The sequence below is a fragment of the Ambystoma mexicanum genome, chromosome 2q (genome assembly GCF_040938575.1).
Source record: "Ambystoma mexicanum isolate Mex_15411 chromosome 2q, UKY_AmexF1_1, whole genome shotgun sequence".
In the NCBI taxonomy this organism is placed as follows: domain Eukaryota; kingdom Metazoa; phylum Chordata; class Amphibia; order Caudata; family Ambystomatidae; genus Ambystoma; species Ambystoma mexicanum.
In genome coordinates this window covers 229446930-229471937 of record NC_090924.1, presented here as the reverse complement: position 1 = coordinate 229471937, position 25008 = coordinate 229446930, and the positions used below count along the sequence as shown (strand labels likewise).

General features: G+C 50.8%; 1 protein-coding gene across 5 annotated transcripts in view; it reads right to left on the bottom strand.

Annotated features, from left to right (window-relative positions):
* Window positions 1-946: 946 nt before the first annotated feature.
* Window positions 947-25008, bottom strand: part of LOC138569309 (acyl-coenzyme A synthetase ACSM3, mitochondrial-like) — a 770966-nt gene continuing 746904 nt past the window's right edge. For all 5 annotated transcript variants that reach the window (XM_069647172.1, XM_069647174.1, XM_069647173.1 and 2 more), the window contains one exon: window positions 947-1220. In XM_069647172.1, the coding sequence (XP_069503273.1) occupies window positions 1125-1220 (96 nt within the window). In that variant the 3' untranslated portion in view covers window positions 947-1124. The remainder of the gene's footprint in view (window positions 1221-25008) is intronic.

Sequence of the window (25008 nt, the reverse complement as noted above, 5' to 3'; positions counted from 1 at the left end):
AGAGTACTGATACCTAGGATCATGTTGACTGGAGGTGACAGCCCCTACAAGTATACTTTGGCAACTTTCCTGGCTTGGAACAAGGACTCACATTGCCCCTGATTTCCCTGGATGAGGCCCCCATCAAACAGAAGACAATGACCAGCTGTGAGGCCTGTTTTTCAGCTTTGACCTGCTTCGAGTAGACGTGACAGCTTTCGAGTCTCTATTCAAGATGCTATAAGGGTATCTAGTCCTTACATAATTAACTGTAGATTCTTTTTACCACATATTTGTTACCAAATTCTTTGCCTCAAAGGGTGGAGGGTAAGTTTGGGCAAGGCAATATGGGATGGGGAGAGGGTTGGGGTGAGTGGTAGTGAGAAGTACTGGAGGGCTCTCCACTCATTTTGCAGGAAAAAGCAGTAATAAATGTATAGTAAAAAACCTGCGAGTTAGAAATGTTTAGGAACAACACATATAACCACTGGAAGTACCCAGACCTGCCTTTGACAGTCTTCTGCTTTGTGTCCAATTGAGATCTGTCGAGCTGCTGACTCAACCATTGTCTACCTGCGCTCCAGCCATTTAAGCTCATTGTCACTGAAAACCCACATTGCATCGTTGAAACTTTTCAAGTCACGCAGTCCGCTTGTTTCCAAGTAATTGATCATCCTGTTGAAGATCACACATTCCAGGATTTTAGAGTAGTAGGCAGGACACTAGTTAGGTAGACTGGTTGAGTCAGAAGAGGCTTTCTTAAAAATAGATACAAAGTGGCTACCTTGACGCAAGCTGGGAAGATTTCAGTAGTGAGTGGGAAATTGGAGAGGGGGGAAGATGAGATCAGGTAATGGGTACAATATTGTTGATGCGTTGTGGAGGAAATGGGTCCATCGGAGCGCAACCAGAATACTTTCAAGATGTATTTATAATAAATCAATGCATATTTCTTAACCAGTTCAAATCCTTTTTTTACAGTTGTTTATTTTGGAAAAATATGTGACGATGCCAATAGTGTCCATGTGTTCATATTATCATAGCATGATTAAAACACAGATCTGTAAAGAAATGTAAAGTTTGTACTGAGAAAATTGTTAAAAAAAGAGATTGATCAAATGTATTCGATTGGAAAGAAAAGATAATCATTTGTTCTGGGCTTTCCCCCACTCCTGATTTCGTAATTCGTTTCTTCTGATCTTCCCACTGACTGTTTTTGGCAGCTCTTCAACAAACTCCATCTACCAGTGAAAAGACGACAAAGAGAAGTTGAGCTAGAACATTGATTTGACAAGTGTGCTAATCTTCAAAGGCACTGGATCTAAATTAATTTAGAAAAGACACCCACATTCTATTTCAAAATCAAGTATAATTGCCCTAACATCAATCTCTTGGGCACTCCAATAAACCCTCAGGAGAGCTAGTGATCACGAGGCATTAGATAGTTTTGGGGTGCATCATTAACAGCCCCAGCTTTTTTCTTTTTAGTTTTGGCTCTTAGGTGGTGGTTTTGCGTTACCAGGTGTTCCAAAACCATTGATTTGGAGTGCAGAGAATGAAAGATGATAGTCAATCCGCCCTCTCCACATTCCTAATATTGTTCTTTGTTTATTTATTTAATTGTTTTTTATAACGCGCCTAATACCATACCTGATTTCGGTTTCTAAGCGTGGATCCGGGATTCAAACTTCTGTTGCTCTGCGTGGTCTTGCTTCCAAGACCAGCGCATTGCCCCTGTGCTACCCTCCGTTCACCCCTGTGCTATCCTCTGTGTGTTGTTCACAATTTACGTGTGGCAGATTTTATTGGTTGTGATTTTCTGTCATTTTGATAGGAGAGCTGTTTTAGTCTCTAAAGAGGATTACTTATTTTCTTTAAGTTCCAGATTTCCCTGATGCTATTAGTAGATGAAGAAACATGCTGTTTGGCGGGGATGTAGCTTAACCCCTTCCAAATCACAATCAAATGATTTGTTGCACTCTAATGGGCTTTACAAGTGGGACAAACTGTTGCAGTTACAAGGGGTAATGTAGAAGTAAAAGTGAAGGAGGCTGAAGATCTAGCCACGCTGCCAACATTTATAGTCAAAAATCCAGCACAGAGTTTGGTGCTTGGCTATGTGGGGTAATCAGCTGGTAGCTGGTGAGTGCAATGTATTTACAAAAAGGAAACTCAGTAATAGCCTATTTATGCTGATTAGGAAAATCAAGGTCGAGCCCCATTAGTTTGTGTTGCTATTTTAGTGCTCATAGCTATGGTTACACTGTTTATTTAAAGATAACAACATGGAGACAACAATATGTTTCAGTCAAGAGGAGCACTTTTTTCAAGGCTTAAGGTTCAGTGATCCCCTCGGTAGGGGAAGGTCTGGCCAGAGTTCATGCAGAACAAAGTTGGGGATCAGACTGTTCGGACAGATATGCGGGTGAATGTAGAGTGCTGTCCTTACTGGTGCAGCAATGGCACTCTACGCTCAACCCTAACAGCTTTCAGAAGTAAAGCATCTGTCTCAAACAATAAGACAATGTAAATTGCTAAGTGCACTGGAAAACGAGCATAAGCAAAGTCAACCATGTTTGCTTTAGTACAGGTGTGAAATGACAATGGGCCTCATTATGAGTGTGCCGGTCGCGGTAACAACGGTGCTGGTAAGCTACCGCCACTGTTACCGGACCGGCACACTCTGAGTTCTGCGGGCGGGTGCCATGGCTGAACGGCACCCGCCCGCAGACTTTGACGGTAGCACCGGCACCATTATGAGTGGTGCCGGTGCTACAGTCATCCCCATTCTCATTGAGTCCTATGGGACTCGAATGGGGACTTACTTTTTCCGGCTCCGGTAATATCCCAGTAATTCCCCAAAGCCAATCGCCGGCAAAAAAACATGACTCCAGTGGCAGCCATGCCGTTTCTACCGGCACAGCTACCGCCGGGTCATAATGAGGGCCAATGTCTTATGTGTCTTTGTTTTGGTAAATTTGGAAATTGAGTAAATTTTTAGTGAAGTGTTATTATTGTATTTAACATATAAATTTGATAGATTTATGAACCATAGTTTTCATATAGTATAACACAAAATCTTTGGATTAACAGTGTGAATGATATACATTTGTAGGTATTCTAGTTGGATAGTAGTAGCAGTAACTTATACAATACAGTGTGCATTGCATTGTGCTATAAAAGGCATGTGTATGTTATTTAGAAAAATATTCTTAAAAATTACAAACCTTTAGTAAGTGCATTTGAGTGTGCTGAGCTCTTCTCCCATTTCTTAGTGCTGAAGTAACAGTTGTTATAACTACATTTGACAGATGTTTTTATGGCAACAGGGGATGGTCCTATGCAGTATTTGCAGGCGAATGAACAATTTGATCCAGGCAGACAGCATTGAGATGGCTACTGTTCATGTGACCAGGCCCTACCACTCAGTTGCTCTGCCCACCACCAAGTTTTGCGCCTTTCAGGCAACATATTAAGGACTACAGGCCAGCTCCAGGCAGACATTATTAAGGAGGCTGCTGGTCAGATGACCAGGCCCTGACACTCAGTTTCTCCGCCGCACACCTATTTCACCAGTCCTCCTTAGGCATCCTCATCACTGGTGACATCAGAAAAGGACAGACAAAGACAAGGACCGTACATGTTTGTTCCTGTTTGGACCTGATAGGGCCAAGGGCCAGACCTGCTGTCCTGAATTTCACCTATAAAATAGTCACTACCTCTACTACTTTCCAGAAGCCATCACCATGTGTCTCCTTCCTCCACAGCCTAGCCTGGCCCTCGGTAGGGCGCATATGACCATGCGCGGTGGGCAGCATCGGCAAGCTACCCTTGTGAACCTCATCAATATCGCCCAGTATTTATTGGACTCCCCGCCCCTTTACCACAGGTTTGCATTAATGCAATCCCCTGTGGCATTTTGCCTTTGTAAGGAAGGGGTCCATCCACTCTTTGGAATTTACCTTTGTACACCAGTAATAATAATAATAATAATAATAATAATAATAATAATAATAATAATAATAATAATAATATATACTTTTGGACCTCTGCTAGGAGTGCAGTCCATTCCAGATTCCTCTGCCCTAGAGGTGAAGACAGAAGGCATCCTAGGCAGAGGAGGGAACTGCCTCCTAACCATCCCTGGAAACAGTAGGGGTAACTGCTGTTGGACCAAGGCCTCACTGTGGCTGCACTGGCAGCAGGTCCATGTCACTGTAGGTGAAGGAACCCCTGTAGGTGCCAGCCAGGATCCCTGATTTGGGAGTACAACAGGAGGATTTACCTTCTCCTAGAGCCCCTAGATAGGGACTAGGAGCAACCACAGAAACAAGGAAGCAAACCCTCGCTCTCCCTATATCTTTGAACCACCTCAATGGTGGTTTGGGGACCTTCAATGCTGTCCAGGCTGCTGCAAACGGAACCACTGGAGTCATCATTGATCTCGACGCTCAACCGCCTCTGCTTCTCTGAGTTCACTCAACACCAAAGCTCTGGTGTCTCTGCATCTGCGATCCATTGAGCTTTCTAGCATCTCCAACTCAACACCACTCCTGTTCACCAGCTTCTTTGAGCTCTCAGTCAACACTTCTGCAGTGCCCCAATGCTGTGCTGAGCCAGGTGAGTCTGCATGCCACTGAGGGCAAGTCTCTGCTTGGAAGACATAGAGGCGTCCAGCTCTGTCAACCCATCACGGCCAGAGTCACCAATCCGCAATCCAGCACCGCTGCCGAACAGCACTGCCGGTCCAGAACTTGACCTTAACCCAACGCCGAAAGTGTGCACACTCCTGGTCCAATGCAGAAAAGTCTGGCCCAATGGACGAAAAAAGAAATAAGATACTATAAAGAGGCTCTGTTCCCCTTGTCAACTATTGAGACCATAGTGACTTTTAAGCCCATTTTCCCTATCTTTTTCTCACAATACATTTTCTTCAACTCTGACATTGGTGCACTTCTTTGCTGGATCACCCCATCTCAAATACTCAGAATGCTATTCAATTCCACTTCTGCATCTTCTGTGTTCTCTCCACAGGGTTGGGTTTGTTAGAGTTTTTAGATAGTTCATTGTGTGTTTGATTGTTTAATGATAGGCCTCAAACAACCATTTCTTAGCCAAACTAATTGACCAAATAGCCAACACCCAGCTATGCTTTTTCACAGAAACGAACCACCTCATTCACCCTGCCAATCCGGCTTCCATCTGGGATGATCTCAAAAGAACCTCAGACTCAGAAGGTTGTGCCACACTAATTCTTTTCGACCTCTCGGCAGCCTTCAACGCCATTGAACACTGCACCCTCTCGGACAGACTCCATTCCCTCGGCATCAGCGATGAAGCATTGAAATGGATAGCAACACAGGTTCAAATCTCAGGCTCGCACTTACAAACGGATCCCCGGTTTTAACCGCGTTATAAAAGAACAATTATAATTATAATTACAATCATTATAATTCGCCTTGAATAAGAGCCCTGTCACCAACAGAGTACCACAGGGCACCCCACTCTCACCCTATTCTTTAACCTCTACATGAGCCCACTCCCACCTATCATACGCTCACATGGCCTGTCTTGCTACAACTGCGCAGATGATAGCTAAATCATCTCCAGGATTTCAAAGGACCCGTCCAACACCTCCAATGACCTTGCTTCTTGCCTCACAGTGATCAACCACTGGATGACTGCTAACCACCTCCTTCTCAACCCCGGAAAATCGGAAATCATGATGTGCAGGAAGAACACACTCTTGCCCAAACCCATCCTTGCCGCCCTCCCTAGGCCCTCTGCCCTCTACCTCCAATACGGTAAAGAACCTTGGATGCACCATGGATACAGATCTGACACTATCACATCACATTAACTCAGTGTCAGAATACTGCTATCTACACCTACGCATCCTCTGATGCATCTTCCCCTATCCAACCTTCCCACACAGAGTTGCAGCAATCACAGCCATCGTCCTCTCCCAACTAGACTATGTTAACTCCCTATACTTAGGCACCCCTGCATCACAACTTAGAAAGCTCCAATGGGTCCAAAACACTGCTGCAAGGCTCCATCTTGCCCTAGGCCCCAGAGATCACATCCCACCTGTCCTCTGCCTCCTTCACTGGCTACCAATCAGACATCGGTCCATCTTCTAGGATGCGTGTATCACCCACTGTGCTCTGCACAACACTGGCCCAGAATAGCTACAACACAAGCTCACACCAACAGAAACATGAGATCAGGCACAGCTTTCCCCCTTGTCATCTCAATCGCTGAATCATCCAGAATAGGGGGAGCCTCCTTCTCCGCCAAGCACCCACATATGGAACTCTATCGCTTTTAGCATCTGCCGCATACAGGACCACCTCGTCTTCTGGAAGGCACTCAAGACCTATCACCCCCAGACAGGTAGGTGAGGGCTTCAACAAATCACATGAGTAGACAACAAGACAGTTCTATTTGATTTCATCGTGGGGATTAGGTCGCAACCAAATCCATCTCATTTTTTGTTTGAGCCATTTTCTCGCAAATATATGCAGGGAGGAGACCCCCAACAGCCCCCTCTTTGCCCCTCCATCTGATTTATTACCCTTACCAAACCCCACATATATTTGTAGAAAAAGCTGCTTGAGCAGACAGTTAAGTGTTTTGCAATGTTATTATAATATTTATTGATATATGTGTCTTAATTGATTGTGACTAAGGTTCTCATGCTGGGTGACAAGTCGCAGCGAAGCACAGTGTGAACAGAAGGAAGCGTGGCAGCACATTCCGCTTTGGTTCTTTAGGTTTGTGCGGTCGGCCGACGCCTCCGGCAACCGCAGTTACCAGCACAGGTGACAATGGGGACAATGGTCACGGATGTGATCGGAGCGCCAGAGAGACCTGGTTCCGGTTCTCTGTTACACGTCCGTGACCGTTGGAGAGTGAGTTTAACCGTTGGGCAGACTCCTGGAAGATGCTGCATTGTATGAGCAGAGCTAGTTAGCGATTTCACCGCAGACTACTGTTCGGCATTTTATCACACTCTTCTCAGATTGTATGGAAGGACGAGTGGCTTGAGTGCTTCTCGAAACGCCCCTGCTCGCATAAGAGCGTATCGCCGCTCAGTTTATGATGGGCTTGGTCCCCTGTAAAACTTAATAGCTGAGATATCACCCACTATACACTAGTGTACATTTTTGATGGATGCAGGCCCAAGATGCCTGGAAAATACTTATTTGAAAGACTACACCCTCCCCCAATACCCAAAGATGAGTAGCACCAGCGAAGATAGCAGGGCTCAGGTGAGCCAGAAGAGGAATTACCCAACATGGGGCAAATCATCCAAAAAGCTATGGGTGCAATGGGTCATAACAGATGACTCTGATGGAGGACTGGTTAGAGTTCTCCCAAGGAATGGAGGAAATTAAGGGTATTAAACACGGGAAGAGTGGCAAAAATAAAAAAGTGAGATCCAGGGCGAAGAGTAGCTCAGACGAAGAGGATAACGACTGGCAAGAATCCTCTGAGGAGGATGTGGTGTCGATATCATCTTCAGATGAGGAACATGGGAAAGAGCCAAAGAAAAGAAAGAATGAGGAGGAAGATGTCGAAGGGGGTGACGAGTTCGACCCAGAGGCTCTAATCTATCCCCGATCCTCATAAAGAAATGCCTTATCGCGCTGATGGCGAAGGAGGCCCGGAGTAAGCTAAGGGAGGAATGCCCAAGACCCTTCCTCCCCGATGGCATAGCTGACGCACCTGAGATCGACGAAAGATGGTCATCTTCATGGGGAAATATGTAACGCATGTGAGGAAGGGTCTGGACAGGTCATGGCGTTCCTGCCAAGACAAGATATAGGACATTGTAGGCCCTCTTACAAAAATCCTCCAGATGGCAGAAGAAGAAAATGATGAATCAGTGGATCCAGTGATCTTAACTGGATGGGCAAAGATAGCTGTCTGCATGCTGGGCAATGCCAACTATGCAGTTACTACCGAAAGAAGGAGGTCACTATCAGCGAAGATAGACCCCAAGCTGAGCGAGCTGGCGGCCTCAGAGTCTACAGCAACTGCAAAAGGGAACTTGTTCGGGGACGCCTTTGTAAAGGAACTAACTAGTTTGCCAACTCGTACGCAGCCCTCGATAAGGCGCAAGCCTCGCTGAAGAGGGTATTTGGCAGGCACATATTTGTGAGGGCCGGTAGAGGCAGGGGCCGCTCTACCGGCCAATACCACTACAACAGGTCTTTTGGCAAGAGATCACAATGGAGGGATCTAGAGGATCGAAAACCAAATCCCTTCTTCCCCTCCCATGGAAGGGGAAGGGGCAGGGGATGGCGACAAGGAGACCGCCAACAGAATAACTCGGGTGAAAGGGAGCGATTTAAGGCGCGCTATAAGAACAGAACCTCCCACTGTAGGAGGGAGATTGGCAAATCATGTAAGCGCTTGGCTATCCATATCCAAAGATGCTTGGGTTTTGGACACAGTAAGATTGTCACATGACACCAAATCAGGTTTTCCTCCCAAGGAGTATGCAGTCAAGCATAGAAGGTCAACAACTTCTAGAGCTGCAACTGAGAAAGATGGACCACAAAGCAACCATAGTACAGGTAGCAGGGACCTCTGTAGGTTTTGTAAGCAATGCATTCCTAGTTCAAGAGGAACACAAGTTGAGACCAATTATCAACCTGAGAGCCCTAAACAAATTTGTGGTGTACAGGCACTTCAAAATGAAGGCGATCCATCTCTCAGGGACATATTATTACAGGGGGACTGGATAGCCAGGACAGACCTCAAGGACACCTATTTGATGGTATCCGTGGCAAAGGAGCACCGTAAATCCCTGAGGTTTCTCTGGGGAGAGGCAACATGGGAATGTTGTTGCCTTCCTTTCGGCTTGGTATCGGCTCCATGGTGTTTCACCAAACTGATGAAACCCATGGTGATTTACCTGAGAGAGCAAGGTGTTTATCTCGTAGTATACCTGGACGATTTATGCCTCATGTACCAGGACAAGAAAATGTTCAATGTGCAGGTGAACATCACTTTAGAGCTGCTCCAGAGTCCGGGTTTCTGATCAACTGGGAGAAATCCATTGTTCACACAGAACAGTCCATGGAGTTCCTAGGATTGTGACAGATTCGACCCGAGGGTCTCTCCGTTTACCGATGACCAAGGTAAACAACATCAAGGAGCAGATCAGACAGACACTGTCAAAGGGAGAATTATAGGTACGAGATATTGCCAGACTGGTGGGGCGTTTAGCTTCCTCAATTCAGGCTATATTTCTGGGGACATTACATTACAGAGCACTCCAGACACTGAATATCCAGCATCTGAGGAGGGGCACATCATATGAGCAGAAGGTTCCGGTATCCCGAGAGGTGAGTGGAGGTGAGGGAGGAGTTGGAATGGTGGCTCCAACACATGGATGTATGGTACAGGAGAGCTATATTTGGCTCATCCCTGGACCCGATTATAGAATCCAACGCCAGCAGATGGGACTGGGGAGCCCAGTGCGGGTACCTGTTGACAGGGGGAAGGTGGTCAGATCAGGAAAAACATTTACATATAAATTGCATAGAACTTCTGCAAGGGTCCTTCGCTCTACGATGCTGGACTCAAGAGAAGGCACAATGTTGTGAGCTTCCCCAAATGGACAATGTGTCGGTGGTCAGGTATATAAACAGATTGGGTTGCACAAAGTCCAGAATGTTAGCAGAAATAGTGAAAGCGTTTTGGCACCTCTGTCTTCAGAGACAAATATCATTGACGGCAGAATACCTGCCGGGTCGATTGAATGAGGTAGCCGATTGGAACTCCAGATTCCTCAGGGATGCCAGCGACAGGAAGCTGGATGAGGTGGTGTTCCAAGAACTGATGATTCATTGGGGTCTGTGCCAGATCAACCTTTTTCATTGAGGTTGAACAACTAACTAACCTCGGTTTTTCAGTTGGAGGCTGGACTCGGAGGCAGAAGAAACAGATGCCTTCCTTCAATCCTGGGTCAAGACACATTTTACGCGTTTCCCCCATTCTCAACGATCGCAAGAACTTTAGCTCAGGTGAGGAGGCAGAAAGCCTTGCTGATTTTGATCATGCTGGACTGGAAAGGGCAGGCCTGGTTTCGGGGTGTACTGGAACTAACTCACAGCAACCAAGTAGTGCTACCAAGACACAAATCTATCGTGCAAGACTCAGGAGGGGGGCAGCCATCCACTAGTGCAGTCAGGCAAGCTCAATCTGATCGCCTGGGCGATTTCAGGAGATCTTGGGTTAGGCCGGGCTTATCGAGTAAGGCTGAGCTCATCACAAATGAATCTTGGGCACCAGGAACACATAGATCATACAGGTCTGCTGGACGAAATGGTGTAGTTGGTGCATGGAAAGGGACGTTCATCCCGATGGAACAGATGTAGTGTACATTGTCAATTATCTGGCTCAGATGGCAGTGCAAGGGAAAGCGCATAGGATCATTAATACAGCTCATTTGGCTATTTCCAGGGGACACCCCAAGTTGGAAGGGGTGCCGATAGGAGAGCACTTGGTGATATGCAGGCTGTTAAAAGGGGTGAGAATGACTAGAGCTCCCAGAGAAAAATACACTCAGCTGTTGGGATGTAGACACAGTGTTGAAAATGTTTCTAGCTTGGCCAGAAAATACAGAGCTATCTAGGAAAGTGTTATCTGCACAACTCACGATGCTCTTGTGCCTGCTATCGTGCAAGAGAGTATCAGACGTCAGGGCTCTAGAAGTGAATAGGAAATCCTTATCACCGAATGGGGTGACGTTCCTTATAGCGAGGAGGATGAAAACAGGGTTAAGATCGATTACATATAAGTAATTCCCGAGTCAGCCTAAGATATGCCTGATTAAATGCCTAGCAGTTTAAGAGGAGATTACGTGTGACACGAGACCTACAGGAGTATCACAACTACTGATAGCCTTGTGCACGCCATATGGAGCAGTATCACTGGCGACGCTAGCCAGATGGCTAAGATGGGTGATGAGCCAGGCCGGTATCAATGTGCATTGCTATGGGGCTCAGTCAGTGAGGGGAGCTATGGCACTAAAGCATTCAATGTAGGGGCCAGATTGGAGGATCTCATGAGATCTGCTGATTGGTCTAATTAATCTACCTTCAAGTCCTTTTATTTCAAACCAATTGAGAAGATGGTAACATAGGTGGTATGTAAGCTTTGAACAAGCATAATCCGAGCCTCCGGTCTTGACATAGAATTCAGATTTTCAACACATTTGTTCCAGAAAGCCCTGATTCTATTAAAGACACAGAGGCGAAGGATTATCCCACCCTCATAATCGTGTTGAGCTATGTATTGTAATTGTGGTATTATAGTTACTATTATCATAATGACATGTTGTAAATCTATGACACGATTTCCACCCTCTCGATATGGTACACTGAAATGTGATTTTTTGCTATACTAGGTACAATCGTGGAGAACAAGCCAGCTGGAAGCTGACGGTCAGAGAATCGTCTAGGAATTATGTGTCTCCAAGTCGGGGCGCCTGTTGGGACCAGCAAAAGAAACCTTCTGCGACTGAGCCGGTTCTTCAAGCAGAGATTTGGAGGGTGATCCCTTTCCTCAGCAGGTGCCTCCCTCTGGAACAGCCTCCTTACCACCCTCTGTCTTGAGCCTGATATTCTTACGTTCCGGAAACTCCTCAAGACCTTCCTCTTCTCCTCTTCCTTCACTCTCACCCTACCTAACTCTCTGCTTTTCCTTCTCTCCCTCCTTTCCACACAGCTTACGGACTGGCCGCCTGGTGTACCTCAGAGTCTCACTGCTCGGTGTCCAGACAAGTGGTCGACTGTAAATTGGTGGAAAGACAAATGGTCGACGTAATTTGGTCGAAAACTTTATATATGTATTGTTTTGGTTTTCGTTAAGGGAAAAAAGGGTTTTTTAGAAAAAAAAGAGGGTTCGGGGGCCCACCCCCCCCCCAAAAAAAGGGGGTGAAAATAAAAAATTAAAAAATTCGACCATTTGGTTTTCGACCAAATTGGTTCGACCATTTGTCCAGTCGACCAATTTTTTTCGACCAAATGTCTAGTAACCTCACTGGTCCCAGGCATCCCTGCCAGTCCCTCTGCACTTGCCTTAGGGCCCTCCACCCCCACTTCACTTGTAATAAAACCGTGAGAGCTTTTCTCTCAGCACTTCACCAGTCTCTACTGACTGGGTGCACTTGGCCTCCTGTCCCTCCCTTGCCCTTCCCGTACTTACACGATCTGTATACAGCCCGGCCTGAAGATCGTTCTGTCTGTTCTCCCTTGTTTTCACCCCTTAATGTGCACTAGTAAGAAACACAGAATCGCTGTCAGGCCTATTAGGGGTATCTAAACTGTTTCATGTATCATATTCACTTAATCTGCCTGTGCAGACCGTTATCGTCTCAGAAATTCAAGGGCTCTGAGCGACTGTTGTTTTTTCCCCGTGCTCCCAGCCTCCTTGAGCACTTTGAAACACTTGCCTGTGTATAGGGGCTATATAAATAAACATTACCAAAGAGGGGGTTTCATGGGAACTCCTATGTTTATGTGGAGACATGACGGTTGATTGGACATTTTTGGACACGTGTTTTCTCAGGAACCAATAATACCTGGACTACCAAAGACTCAAACCAAGTGGGACTTGTAGTCTTCATCTTTGTTATTGATTGTATTATTGTTACTTTCATTGCTGCTCAAGAAGTAAAGTTATGGGAAAAGCATAATCCTTCACCTCTGTGTCTTTAATAGAATTATACATTTCTGGAACTAATGTGTTGAAAATCTGAATTGTCTTCTCCCGCGCTATAGTAATGGTGGTGCTGGAGAGTTATCTTGTGTGCCTGCGACCACCGTTGCGGGTGAAGCACAGCCCGCATTGACTGAGAACGGATGTGCTTCCTCGCGGGCAATCAGTGTTTTCACCTGCAACCGCTAGTAGCAGAATAGTGTATTTCACATACATTATATGAAAACAGACCTTCCGTCCCTCTGAATACACGTTAGATTTTGAGTCTCATGAGGGAAATGAGATGTTCTTTTTGTACTGTTTGCGCCCGCAGTAGGGTGCGTTTACAAACACATGCTAATAGCATCTGATGTGAGGAGATGGAATAAAGAACAAGTTACTTACCTGTAACTGTTGTTCTCCAGCATGGGTCTGGCATGGATTCACATGCTCATGAATATTCCCCGTCGTCAGGCTGGGAATCCTCGGTTAAGAAAAAATCAGTATCAGTTTCGTTTCTGATCTGTCTTTCTTAGTAGTAACCAATCACTGATCTCTGGGTCATACTGCCCCCAGCCAATGACTGCCCTCTCCCTAAGCCCCGCCTCTGGCAGCCATCCTCAGATTTGGTAGCACGCAAAGTGGCAGTATGACCAAGTGAAGAGCCGCAGAGGGGTAGGCGGGAGGGTTTGCATGTGAATCCATGCCAGACCCATGCTGGAGAACAACCGTTATAGGTAAATAACTTGTTCCTTCTCCAGCATGGGGTCTGGCATGGAGTCACATGCTCATGAATAAAAGAATACATAGCAGTACACACATGCACAACCACGGGAGGTGGCAAAGGCTCAACATTAAGCATTACATCCAAAACAACATTAAGCAATTCTTACCTCCTCACCAGGCTCACCTTAGGCGAACAGGCTGCGCAGCACTGCTTGGCCGACCCTGGAGTCCCGATCGATGCAGTAGAATCTTGTGAAGGTGTGCGTCGACCTCCACGTAGCAGCCCTGCAGATGTCCAGCAGGGGCACACCAGACAGGAACGCCGTGGTAGCAGCGATCGCTCTGGTCGAATCGGCTCTCGGACGGCCGGGCAGCGGTCGGCTTGTCAGCCGGTGACAGTGCATAATGCAGTCGGAGAGCCATCTGGAAATGGAAGTCTTCGAGAGAGCCTTCCCTTGATTCACAGACCCAAAGTTCAGAAACAGCTGTGACGTCTTCCGAAAACTCTTTGTGCGGTCCACGTAGAACTTCAGCGCTCTAGCTACATCCAGCGAGTGCAAAGTCCTCTCGGCCGGCGTCGAAGGCGACGGGAAGAAAACTGGTAACACCAAGGGCTCGTTGAGGTGGAAGTCCGACGGCACCTTGGGCAGGAAGGAGGGGTGCATCCTCAGCACCACCCTCGTGTCATGCAAAGTCAAGTATGGAGGCTTGCAAGATAGGGCCTGGATCTCTCCCACTCGTCGGGCAGAGGTGATGGCCACGAGGAACGCTGTCTTCCATGACAGGAACTTCAAAGGCACCGAATGCATAGGCTCGACTGGGGCCCCCAAGAGCCTGGTCAGCACCACATTAAGCTCCCACGCCGGGGCAGGAGCCTTCACCGGCGGGAACGATCGGAATAGTCCCTTCATAAATTCCTTCGCCAGGCGATGAGACCACAAGGACACCCGTCCCGTAGTCCTGGTATATCGGGAGATGGCAGCCAGATGTATTTTGATGGAGGCGTGAGCCAGTCCAGCTTTGGCCAGCGACAGTAGGTACGGCAGTACTTGAGGGGCCGTAATCCGCAGAGGGTTAATCTTCTGTGCACGGCAACAGACAGAGAACCTCTTCCACTTATGACCGTAACACTTGAGAGTTGAGGACTCCCTGGCTTTTGCAAGAACCTCTCTGCAGTCAGCCGGGATATCGTACCCTCCAAACTCTAGTGCTGCAGGAGCCAGGCCTGCAAGTTCAGCGACTCCGGGTCGTGATGAAGAATGGCACCTCCTTCTCTGGAGAGAAGATCCCCGTCCGCCGGCAGCTTGACAAGTCTGGAAGGTCCGGGAACCAGATCTGCCTCGGCCACGCCGGTGCGACGAGGATCATCCTGCACCTGGACCTCTTGAGCTGTTTGAAGAGACGGAGCAGCAACGGCAACGAAGGGAACGCGTACAGGAACAGGCCGTCCCAAGGGAACGAGAAAGCATCGCCCATGCTCCTCGGCTGCGGGAACCTGCTGGGGGAACCTCTGGCACTTGGAGTTTGTCAGTGTCGCGAAGAGGTCTATCCGGGGTTTGCCCCATCGTCGAAAGAGCCGATCCACCTGGTCCTGACGTAGTTCCCACTCGTGGCCCGAGCGCAGCTCCCTGCTGAGTGAGTCGGCGATGGTGTTTTTTATTCCTGCCAAGTGGAAGGGAACCAGAAACATCCCCTGGGCGACGGCCCAGTGCCACAGATCCTGGGCCTCCTTGGATAGGGCTGGGGATCTGGTGCCTCCCTGCTTACGTATGTAGAACATCGTGGTTGTGTTGTCGGTGAAGATCCTCACCACTTTGTCCTTGAGGGACGGAAGGAACAACTTGAGCGCCCAGAACACTGCTCGGAGCTCCAGAATGTTGATGTGGAGAGACCTCTCCTCCAGGAGCCAAAGGCCTCTTGCGTGGAGATCTCCGGTGTGGGCCCCCCAACCCTCCAGCGAGGCGTCCGTCGTCACCGTCTCCTGAAACGCCGGGGTCTGAAAGTCCGTGCCTGTAGTGAGGTGCGCACGGGTACCCCACCATAGGATCGCCCGACGGAACTCCTCGTCGAGAGGGATCCTGTCTTCGAAGCAGCCCGCCGCCTGAAACCAGCGGGCGTCGAGGAACTTCTGTAGCGGACACATCCGAAGTCTGCAAAGGTAGATGCATGAGGACATCATCCCGAGGAGGGACTTGATGGACCTCACCCTGGCCATGTCCGTGGCTAGCAGGTGCCGCACCTTGCCCAGAATGGCCTTCGTCCTCTCCTCTGATGGGGAGGCCAATTGCCCCACTGTATCGAGCTTCGCTCCCAGAAACAGTGCTACTTGCGACGGACCCAGGTGGGATTTGGGGTAGTTGATGGCGAATCCCAGTTCCGTGAGCAGCCGTATGGTCCTCGCTGTGTGTTCGACGGCGAGTTCTCTTGTCCTTGCCCGGATCAGCCAGTCGTCCAGGTAGGGGTAGACGTGGATCCCCTGCAGGCGCAGCCGTGCCGCCACTGGTGCCAGGCACTTGGTGAATACCCTGGGTGCCGACTTTAATCCGAACGGCAGGGCTCTGAATTGGTAGTGGCGTCCCTGAACCACGAACCTGAGAAACCTTCTGTGTCCTTTTAGAATGGGGATGTGGAAGTAAGCATCCTCCAGGTCCAACGACGATAGGAAGTCGCCCTCCTCCAGCTGTCCTAGCATGTGCTGGAGGGTGACCATCCTGAATTTCTGCACCTTGATGTACTTGTTTAACCGTCGCAGGTCCAGGATGGGGCGCCAACCGCCTGTCTTCTTTCTGACGAGGAAGTACCTTGAGTACACTCCAGAGACCCGGAGCCTCCTGGGGACGAGCTCGATGGCACCTTTCTTGAGCATCGCCCTTACCTCCAACAGCAGTTGAGGGAAGTGATTCTCCTTCCTGGCCATGGGAGGAATGCGAGGACACTTCTGTTGGAATTCCAGCGAGTGCCCGTTGGCCAGGGTGTCCAGCACCCAACTGTCGGTGGAGATGGACTCCCACACGCTGACGAACTTCGTCAGCCGGCCTGCTACCGGGGTGCTTCGGTGTGGGCACGACGCCACGGCCGGTTCGGTCTTGCTTGGAGGAGGCCTTGCCGCCTTGGCCTCCTTGACGATGATGGCGGGATTCCCCTTCCTTGCCGCGACCTCTGTAGGCCTCCTGGGACGAGGAGCGGGCTGCATGGCGGTAAGTAGAAGAGCCACCGCTGGATCCTTTGGAGGAACCCTGTCTGCTTCTGGAGCCCCGAAAGGGCCGTCGTTGTTGAAGTACCCATAGGGCCCGGGCCGTCTCCGAGTCGGTCTTGATGGCCTGGAGCGACTCGTCCACCGTCTTCCCAAAAAGGTTGTTGCCGTCGAACGGCATATCCAACACTCTGGTCTGGACGTCCTGGCGAAAGTCCGTCGCCTTGAGCCATCCTCGTCGTCAGAGGCAAAACCCGTTGCCCAGTTGGCAAAATCCGGTATCGGTAATGTCCGTTGCCACCGTTATGCCGTGATCCGACGCCAGCTCTCCTTCCTGCAGAATTTGTAGGGCCTCTGCCCTCTTGTCGTCCGGTAGGAAGTCTAGCAGGGGAGCTATCTTGAACCAATGCTCCCTGTTGTAGCGTGCCACGATCGCTAAGGCATTGGCCGCCTTAATCGTCGTCGCCGCCGACGAGATGACACGTTGTCCCATAGAGTCCAACTTCTTGCCCTCGCTGTCCGGCGGGGAAGTGGAATTTGAAGCCGCCGCACCCGCTGCTTTCTTCTTGGCCGCTGCCAAGACGACAGAGTCCGGCTTGGGCTGGACCCTGAGGCACAGGGGGCGGCATCAGGGACTCGGTACTTCTTCTCGTACCTGTCCCTCTTGGCGGGTGTCGTGGAAGGGTTCTTGAGGATAACCAACCCCTCGTCCCAGATGTCGTCGAGCAACGGCACCGCGAGGACCGTCTTCCTCTTGGCCTCTCGTCGTTGGTAAAGAAACCCTTCCTTTTTCTATTCCTCAGGGCAGAGCTGGAAGAGCTCGGATGCCCTGGTTATCATGGCGTGAAAGGAGCCAATTTCGTCGAGTGGCGAAGCCCGAGGGGGTGGTGATGACGGGATGTCCGTTGTGTCATCGCCGCCGTCGTCCGTCCACATTGCTGTATCCGTCGCCGTATCCTATTCTAGGGCCCGGCGAGGGGGATGAGGGGTCCACAGGCCTCGCGGGCATGAAGGGAGGAGCGGGGTGGATTCTCCTCCGCTTGTTCGGAGGGCTTCCCGACGGGCCTGGTTCTGGATCCTCCATCGGGGTCCGTGGTAACCTCGTCCTTATCTCAGTGCATAAGGATTGGATCGCCAACAAAATGGCCGCCAAGCTATCCTGGGGCCCGGGTAATGGCTGCGACGGACGGAATGGCTGCTCCACTGGGCCCTCTTCGTCGCCATCGTCGCTATCTTCGACCACATCAGCGGGAACCGTCCCCTGGGATCGAACCTTCTCAAACTTCTCATTGAGGCCTATGAACCTCTCGTTGAGACCCTTCCCGGTTTCCACCAGATCCTCCTCAGAGGCTGATTCCGAGTCTGTAATGGCCACCGCCCCCCCCCTCTTTTTTCGCCGGGGTCTTCACGGGGGTCTTAACTATGGGCTGGAAAGAGGATTCCCTCCTCGGTGGCAGGGATACTCTGGGCCCGGAGGCTGTTTCCACTGGCGTAGTCTCACCTTAGGTGTGTCCTGGGCCTCGCCTTGGGGGGAGGGTCAGTGCCTCGCTCCCCCTCGGGTCCCTTCCAGATCGACCGTGGCCGCTCCAGCAGCTTACCCGGGTTCTCGGACTTCCTCTTCCTCGAACCAGAGTTCTGGCTCGTGGTTGAACGTGCCGGGGAAGTCGCGCCCTGCCTGGCAGCCGAAGAGCCCGACCTTTCGGCGCTCCCGGTGCCCGTGGACTCGCGGTGCTTGGCCTTCTGTTGGGCCCCCGTCAGCGGGGCGCCCTCACAGGACTTAGAAGCCCGCTCAGACTTTTTCTTCGCCTTCTCACCTGCTGTGCCCTTCTCCAGCCAGGCGCCGAGGCGGGAATGATGAGCTTGTTTGGTCCGTTCCGAAAGGTTCTTGCAGAACGCACAGTCCTTCTCCACGTGCGTCTTGTCCTCATGAAGGCAGTAGAGACATTGCAAATGCTCGTCCTCCTTGAAAACATTTTGTAATCCGCATCCAGGGCAGCACCTGAACAGCTTGGATCCGAGCGTCGAGCTTCCCTTGTCCTGGGCCATGTCTGTTGAGGTAGGCCGCAGATCTTCCAGAATCCTCCAAGAAGCGTAAACTCGACAAAAACTTCACCCTTGAGGGGCGTAGAAGAATTCCGAAACGGGTCCCCGTTATCGGAAGTAGAAACGGTGGAGCTTGAGGGTCGATTAAACCAAAAAAATGAGAAAATCTCCTGAAAAAGCACGAAAACGCAGCAAAAACTAGAGAGCTAAAGCACGAGGACTCCCAACACTTGAGCGTGCGGTAAAAATCTGAGGATGGCTGCCAGAGGCGGGGCTTAGGGAGAGGGCAGTCATTGGCTGGGGGCAGTATGACCCAGAGATCAGTGATTGGTTACTACTAAGAAAGACAGATCAGAAACGAAACTGATACTGATTTTTTCTTTACCGAGGATTCCCAGCCTGACGACGGGGAATATTCATGAGCATGTGAATCCATGCCAGACCCCATGCTGGAGAAAAAGCATTTAATTCATGTTTTTTGTAAATCCATTGTATTGGAGTTTGCCACATAAGCAAAAGCAGTGGCTGATGTAGTTGCAACAACATGTGCCGGACCTACATATGAGATTGGTGGGACTTAAATGAGAACAAGTTACTCTCTTACCTGGTAACGTTCTTTCGATGGGATGGTCCGACGACGTATTCCATATCTATGACAGTAATCACCGCAGCTGTGCTTCTTCGGAAAATCTTTGGTGTCTGCGTCCTGCGTTGATGACGTCGATACGCTGCCCTCGAGGACCTCCTCCGACGTCACTGGATGGTATAAGTAGGACGCACGACGCCCGTAGCCTCAGTTGTAGTTTTTTCCCCCAGAACGTGTGGAACCAGACGTCTGCCAGTCCGACACACAAAGCCTTGCGGAAACATAAGCTGCAATCGCATAAGAAATTCTTAAGCGGGGAAGGTAGGGAGGGAGCGATATGGAATACGTCGTCGGACCATCCCATCGAAAGAACGTTACCAGGTAAGAGAGTAACTTGTTCTTCGAGGGGATTGGGTCCTCTGACGTATTCCATATCTAAATTTAGAATGCCCAATCAAATTGCAGAGTAAAGGACCGCCTTGCCAAAGGCCAGATCCTGCCCACGGATGGAATCGAGGGAGAAGTGACGTACAAAAGTATGTACCGAAGCCCAGGTGGCTGCATCATAGATGTTACGAATAGGAACCCCCCTCTGTAGGGCAGTAGAGGCAGCCATACCCCTGGTAGAATGGCCCGTAAACTGACCGGTGGGTCCTTACCCGCCAAGCGGTAAGACTCCGAGATAGCCAAAATAATCCAGCAAGTCTGTTTCGTCACAGCTTGTCCCAAAAGCTTTCCAGCGTAACCAATGAAGAGTTGATCATCCACTCTGACCCGGGACATGCGTGAAATATAAAAGCTTAACGCTCTCCTAGGATCAAGCCTATAGAGCCTCTCCTCTTCCGTACCAGGATGTGGAGGAGTATAAAACGCCAGAAGAACAACCTTCTGGCTTAAATGAAATTCCGACACCACCTTCGGAAGAAAGGAAGGACGAACTCTAAGGACAACCCTGTCCTTATGAAACACAGTGAAGGGTGGCTTAACTGAAAGTGCCTGTAACTCACTCACTCTGCGAGCGGAAGTGATCGCAACCAAAAACACAGTTTTAAGAGTTAACAGTCTCAAAGGGCATGAATGCAAAAGCTCAAACGGAGCACCCATCAAAAACTTTAGAACAAAGTTCAAATCCCAACCGGGCACCAGGAAAGGTGACGGAGGGAACACATTAGTGGGCCTTTTCAGAAACTGAGAAATTAAAGGAATTTTAAAATAGGAACACTCTTCACACGAGCGCTTAAATATGGACAGCGCCGCCAGGTAACCTTTAACGGTACCCACTTGCAGGCCCCTGTGGGCCAAAGAAAGCAAAAAAGACAGAACCATGGGAATGTCACATGCAAAAAGATCCACATTCTTAACCCTGCACCAGTCGCAGAACTTACGCCAACGGTACAAGGACTTTGTTGCTGGCCGTCTGGCCGAGAGCAACACCTCCATCATGTCTTCAGGGAGGTCCCAATCCTTATACCTCAACCTTTCAGAAACCAAGTGTGAAAGCTGAGGGATCTGACCTCTGGATGGAGAACCTGACCCCCCTCCCGTGAGAGCAGATCTTCTCGGTAGGGAAGACGACGTGGAGGGCAGATGGACAAGTCGAGAACGTCCGGGTACCACGTCCTCCGGGCCCACGCCGGAGCAATGAGGATCATCCGGGAACCGAACCTCCGTAACCTCTGCAGTACTTGCGGGATGACGGGGACTGGAGGAACCGCGCATAGCAGTGGGAATGACCACTCCACCACGAACGCGTCTCCTAAGGCTCCTTTTGGAGGAAATTCCCGCGAGCAGAACCTCTCGCACTTCCGGATGACACTGGAGGCGAAGAGATCCACTTGAGGGGTCCCCCACATGGCGAAGATTTCCAAGAGAATCTCCTGAGCCAACTCCCACTCGTGAGAGATCGTGCTCTGCCTGCTCAGAGCGTCCACCGTCTCGTTGTCGTCTCCGGCCAGATGAACTGCCGAGATCGAAACCTCCTGCTGGATTGCCCAGAACCTGAGCTGCATCGCCTCCCTGCACAGAGGAAGTGACCCTGCACCCCCCCTTTTTGTTGAGGTAGTGCATGGCCACCGTGTTGTCCGTCAGGATCAGGACATTCTTCCCTCGCACAGTCAGCAGAAAAGCCTTCAGGGCTAGCCTGACGGCCCTCAGCTCCAACAGATTGATATGGAGTCTGGACTACGTCGGAGACCAACGATCACTGACTGCCAACTCGTTGGCATGAGCTCCCCATCCCGTGAGGGATGCATCCGTCACGATCGTCACCTCCGGCCAGGGTAGCCAAAACGGAGCCCCCTTCATCAGATTGTCTTCGACGGCCCACCACAGAAGGTTCTGGGCGACCGAGGACCTCACCTGAACAGGGTCCGACATCCTGCCAGAGGACTGAGACCACTGGAGCTTGAGTGCCCATTGCAAAGATCTCATCCGAAACCTGGCCTCTGGCACCAGAAGAATGCAGGATGCCATGAGGCCGAGCAATCTCAAGAACTCGAACGCTGGGAGACTCTGGGCAAGCTGAAACTTGTGCACCATCTGCTGAATGTGATGAGCCCTCACCTGGGGAGGAAAAAACTGTCCCAGGGATGTGTCGAGCACTGCTCCGATGTACTGGAGCCTCTGAGTTGGTGTCAAATGGGACTTCTTTAAGTTGAGGGAGAAGCCCAGCTTGTGGAGGGAGTGGCAGGTGACTGACAGATGATCCAGGACTTGCTCGGGAGAGCGCACCCTGATCAACCAATCGTCCAGGTAGGGGTATACGTGAATCCCCCCTTTCCCGAGGTGCACTGCCACCACTACCATGAGCTTGGTGAAGACCCTCGGGGCGGAGGTCAATCCGAACGGCAGGCCCCGAAACTGAAAGTGCGAGTCGCCAACCGCGAACCTCAGGTACTTCTTGTGCTTTGGATGTATCGGCACATGAAAATAAGCGTCCTTGTGGTCGAGAGACACCAACCAGTCCTGAAGTTGAAGGGCCTGGAGGACTTGAGAGTAACCATCTTGAACTTGTCCTTCCTGAGGAGTTTGTTCAAACCGTGCAAGTCCATGATGGGTCTCAATCCCCTGTCTTTCTTGGAAATCAAAAAATAAGGTCTGCTACAGGCACCAGTTCTATGGCGCCTTTCTCCAGCAGGGATTAAATTTCCTGCGCAAGGAGCGGATCGGGACTCTTCAAAGAGAGTTTCCCCGGTGGATTGTCTTGAGGCCTCTGCCGGAAAGGAAGACAGTAGCCTTGGGTTATGATCTCCAGAACTCACACATCTGAAGTAATGGCGCGCCACTCTGCAAGATGCTGCACCAGCCTTCCCCCCAACCGGCGAACCATGAGACCTGGCCTCATGACTGAGCTGAAGCGGCTGCGGCATTGCCTGAGGGCAAAGAGGCAACAGCCGGAGCGGCCTTGACACCTCGAGTACCTTGCTTTCCACCTCTGGCACTCCTACGGTGGCCCCTTTGACTGGCAACTCCTCTCGCTTTACCAAAGGACAAGTAATAACGAAAGGTACCTCGCCTCCATTGCTGTCCCCTAGGACGAAAAGGCGGAGGTTGGCGAACTGCAGCGCCCAATGACTTCGCTGCAGCTTTGGAGGTCTGCAACCTCTCAAGGTTCTCGTCAGCCTTGCTGCCAAAAAGATGTTCCCCGTCAAAGGGCATGTTGAGGAGCCGGGCCTGCACATCAGGAGCAAACCCCGACTTCCGCAACCACGCAAACCTGCATATCACGGTGCTCGCCGCCATGGACCGGCTGATGCAATCTGCCATGTCCAAACCCGACTGAACGGCCTCACACATGGCGTCCTTACCATCCTGAACCATGGCAAGGAAACCATCCTGTTCATCCCCTTCGGGAATATGTTCAGCCGCTAAGGAAACACAGTTCCACAGAGTGTGCGTGAAACGTGACAAGGCACATACGGAGTTGGCCGCCTGAAGCGCCATACCCCCTGAAGAAAACACTTTCTTCGCCCAGCCATCAAAACGCTTGTCGTCCCCATCAGGAGGGATGGTAGGATACGACGCCTGCTTTGATGGGACCGTAGCCGCCTGCACCACCAAACTCTCCGAGTGGGGTGCTTGGTCAAGTAGCAGGGGTCGCTACTGGCTGGGCGGTATTTTCGCGGCAAAGACTTGCCCACTGCCGGGAGACTCTCCGGAGCAGACCAAGCCATCGCCACCCTCCTCTGTAGAGCCATATGGAACGGCAGTACCGTGTCAGTTGGTGGACCTTGATCGAGGAAATCTGTAAGGTCACCCTGAAGAAAATCCCCTGGGAGAGCAGACCAACCCAAGTATTTGGTGACCCTGGACATAAGGCGCCGGTACGAGGAGTCGGCATGAGTGCCAGGCTCAGGCCTACAAAACTCCACCTCTGGAGAGATGTCCAGCCCACTAGCATCGTGCAGGGATTGCTACAAGTCTTCAATTTGGCTATGGCCCGAGAAAATCTCGTCCGGTACCGTATCCGGAACCATGCTATCATCAGAGCCCTCATCCACCTCTGAAATAAAATCAAGCTGGCGGAAAGAAGGCACAGAATGCGGAACAAAGCCATGCTTGGCCTTTGCCAGAGCCTTTCTAGGCGGTTCCACCGAGCCCCGGGGAACCCCCGTCGAAACAGCCTCGAAAGGCATCGAGGGGACCGAGTGAATCGGCGTCGACGTCGAACGTGGCCCCGACAGCATCGATGGCGCTGACACAGTCCTCGAGGCCGGGGCCCCGAGCGTGTCCCTCGACAGCTTGGGCGCCGATGGCGTTGACGACTTCTTCGAAGGCGGGGCCTCAAAAGAGTCCGTCAACGACCTCGGCGCCACCGGCGTTGACATCTTCCTTGAAGACACCACAGGTTCACACGGTTTCGAGCCCGTCGAGGACCGGGACCTGGAACGGGCATGCCGAGAACGATTCCCCTTGTCCGAGCGGGACCTTTCCCGCGAATCGTGATGACCACCCGAGCCCGAAGGCGTACGAGCGGTGTCTCTCGACTGATCACGACCGACCCCACTCGGAGGCGCAGACGGACCAGTGCCCTGCGATTCGAGAATCGCCAACATTTTCTTCCCGAAGGAAGCCCATTCCTCTGGCGTCACGTGCTTGGTGGGGTAAGCGACCCGCCGATGGGCGGAGTTCTCAGAAGAGGACGGGAAGGCGACCGATGACGGTGCTTCCGGGAGTGCCTCGAAGAGGCAGAGGAGTGGCGGGACCGACTCCGGGACCGAGACCCACCGGACTTCCGACAAGGATGCGGAGAGTCGCCTCTCGAATCGTCCGTCAAAAGCCCCGGAGACCTCGACTACCGTGGCTTAGACACCTTACCTACCAATAACAACTTCTTGCGCTCCCGCAAGGCTTTTGACGTGAGCGACTGGCAGTCGACACAGTCATCCGTTTCATGGTCCTCCCCGAGGCACCAGAGGCAGGTGTTGTGCGAGTCCGTAACCACCATCTTGGACCCACAGTCCCTGCACTTCTTAAAGCCCGGACGCGGTGTGGAAGACGAGGTAGACATCTTCACGAAGAAAGACTTCACAATACGAAACAGGTTCGAAGAACTGAGAAAGAACAAGAACTCCAAAGAGTCGAGGTGCGCCGAGATCTCCGAAGCGAACACGTTTGCAGAAAAAACGGAACTGAGGCTACGGGTGTCGTGCGTCCTACTTATAACATCCAGTGATGTCGGCCGTCGGAGGAGGTCCTCGAGGGCAGCGTATCAACGTCATTGGCGCAGGACGCAGACGCCGAAGATTTTCCAAAGCACAGCTGC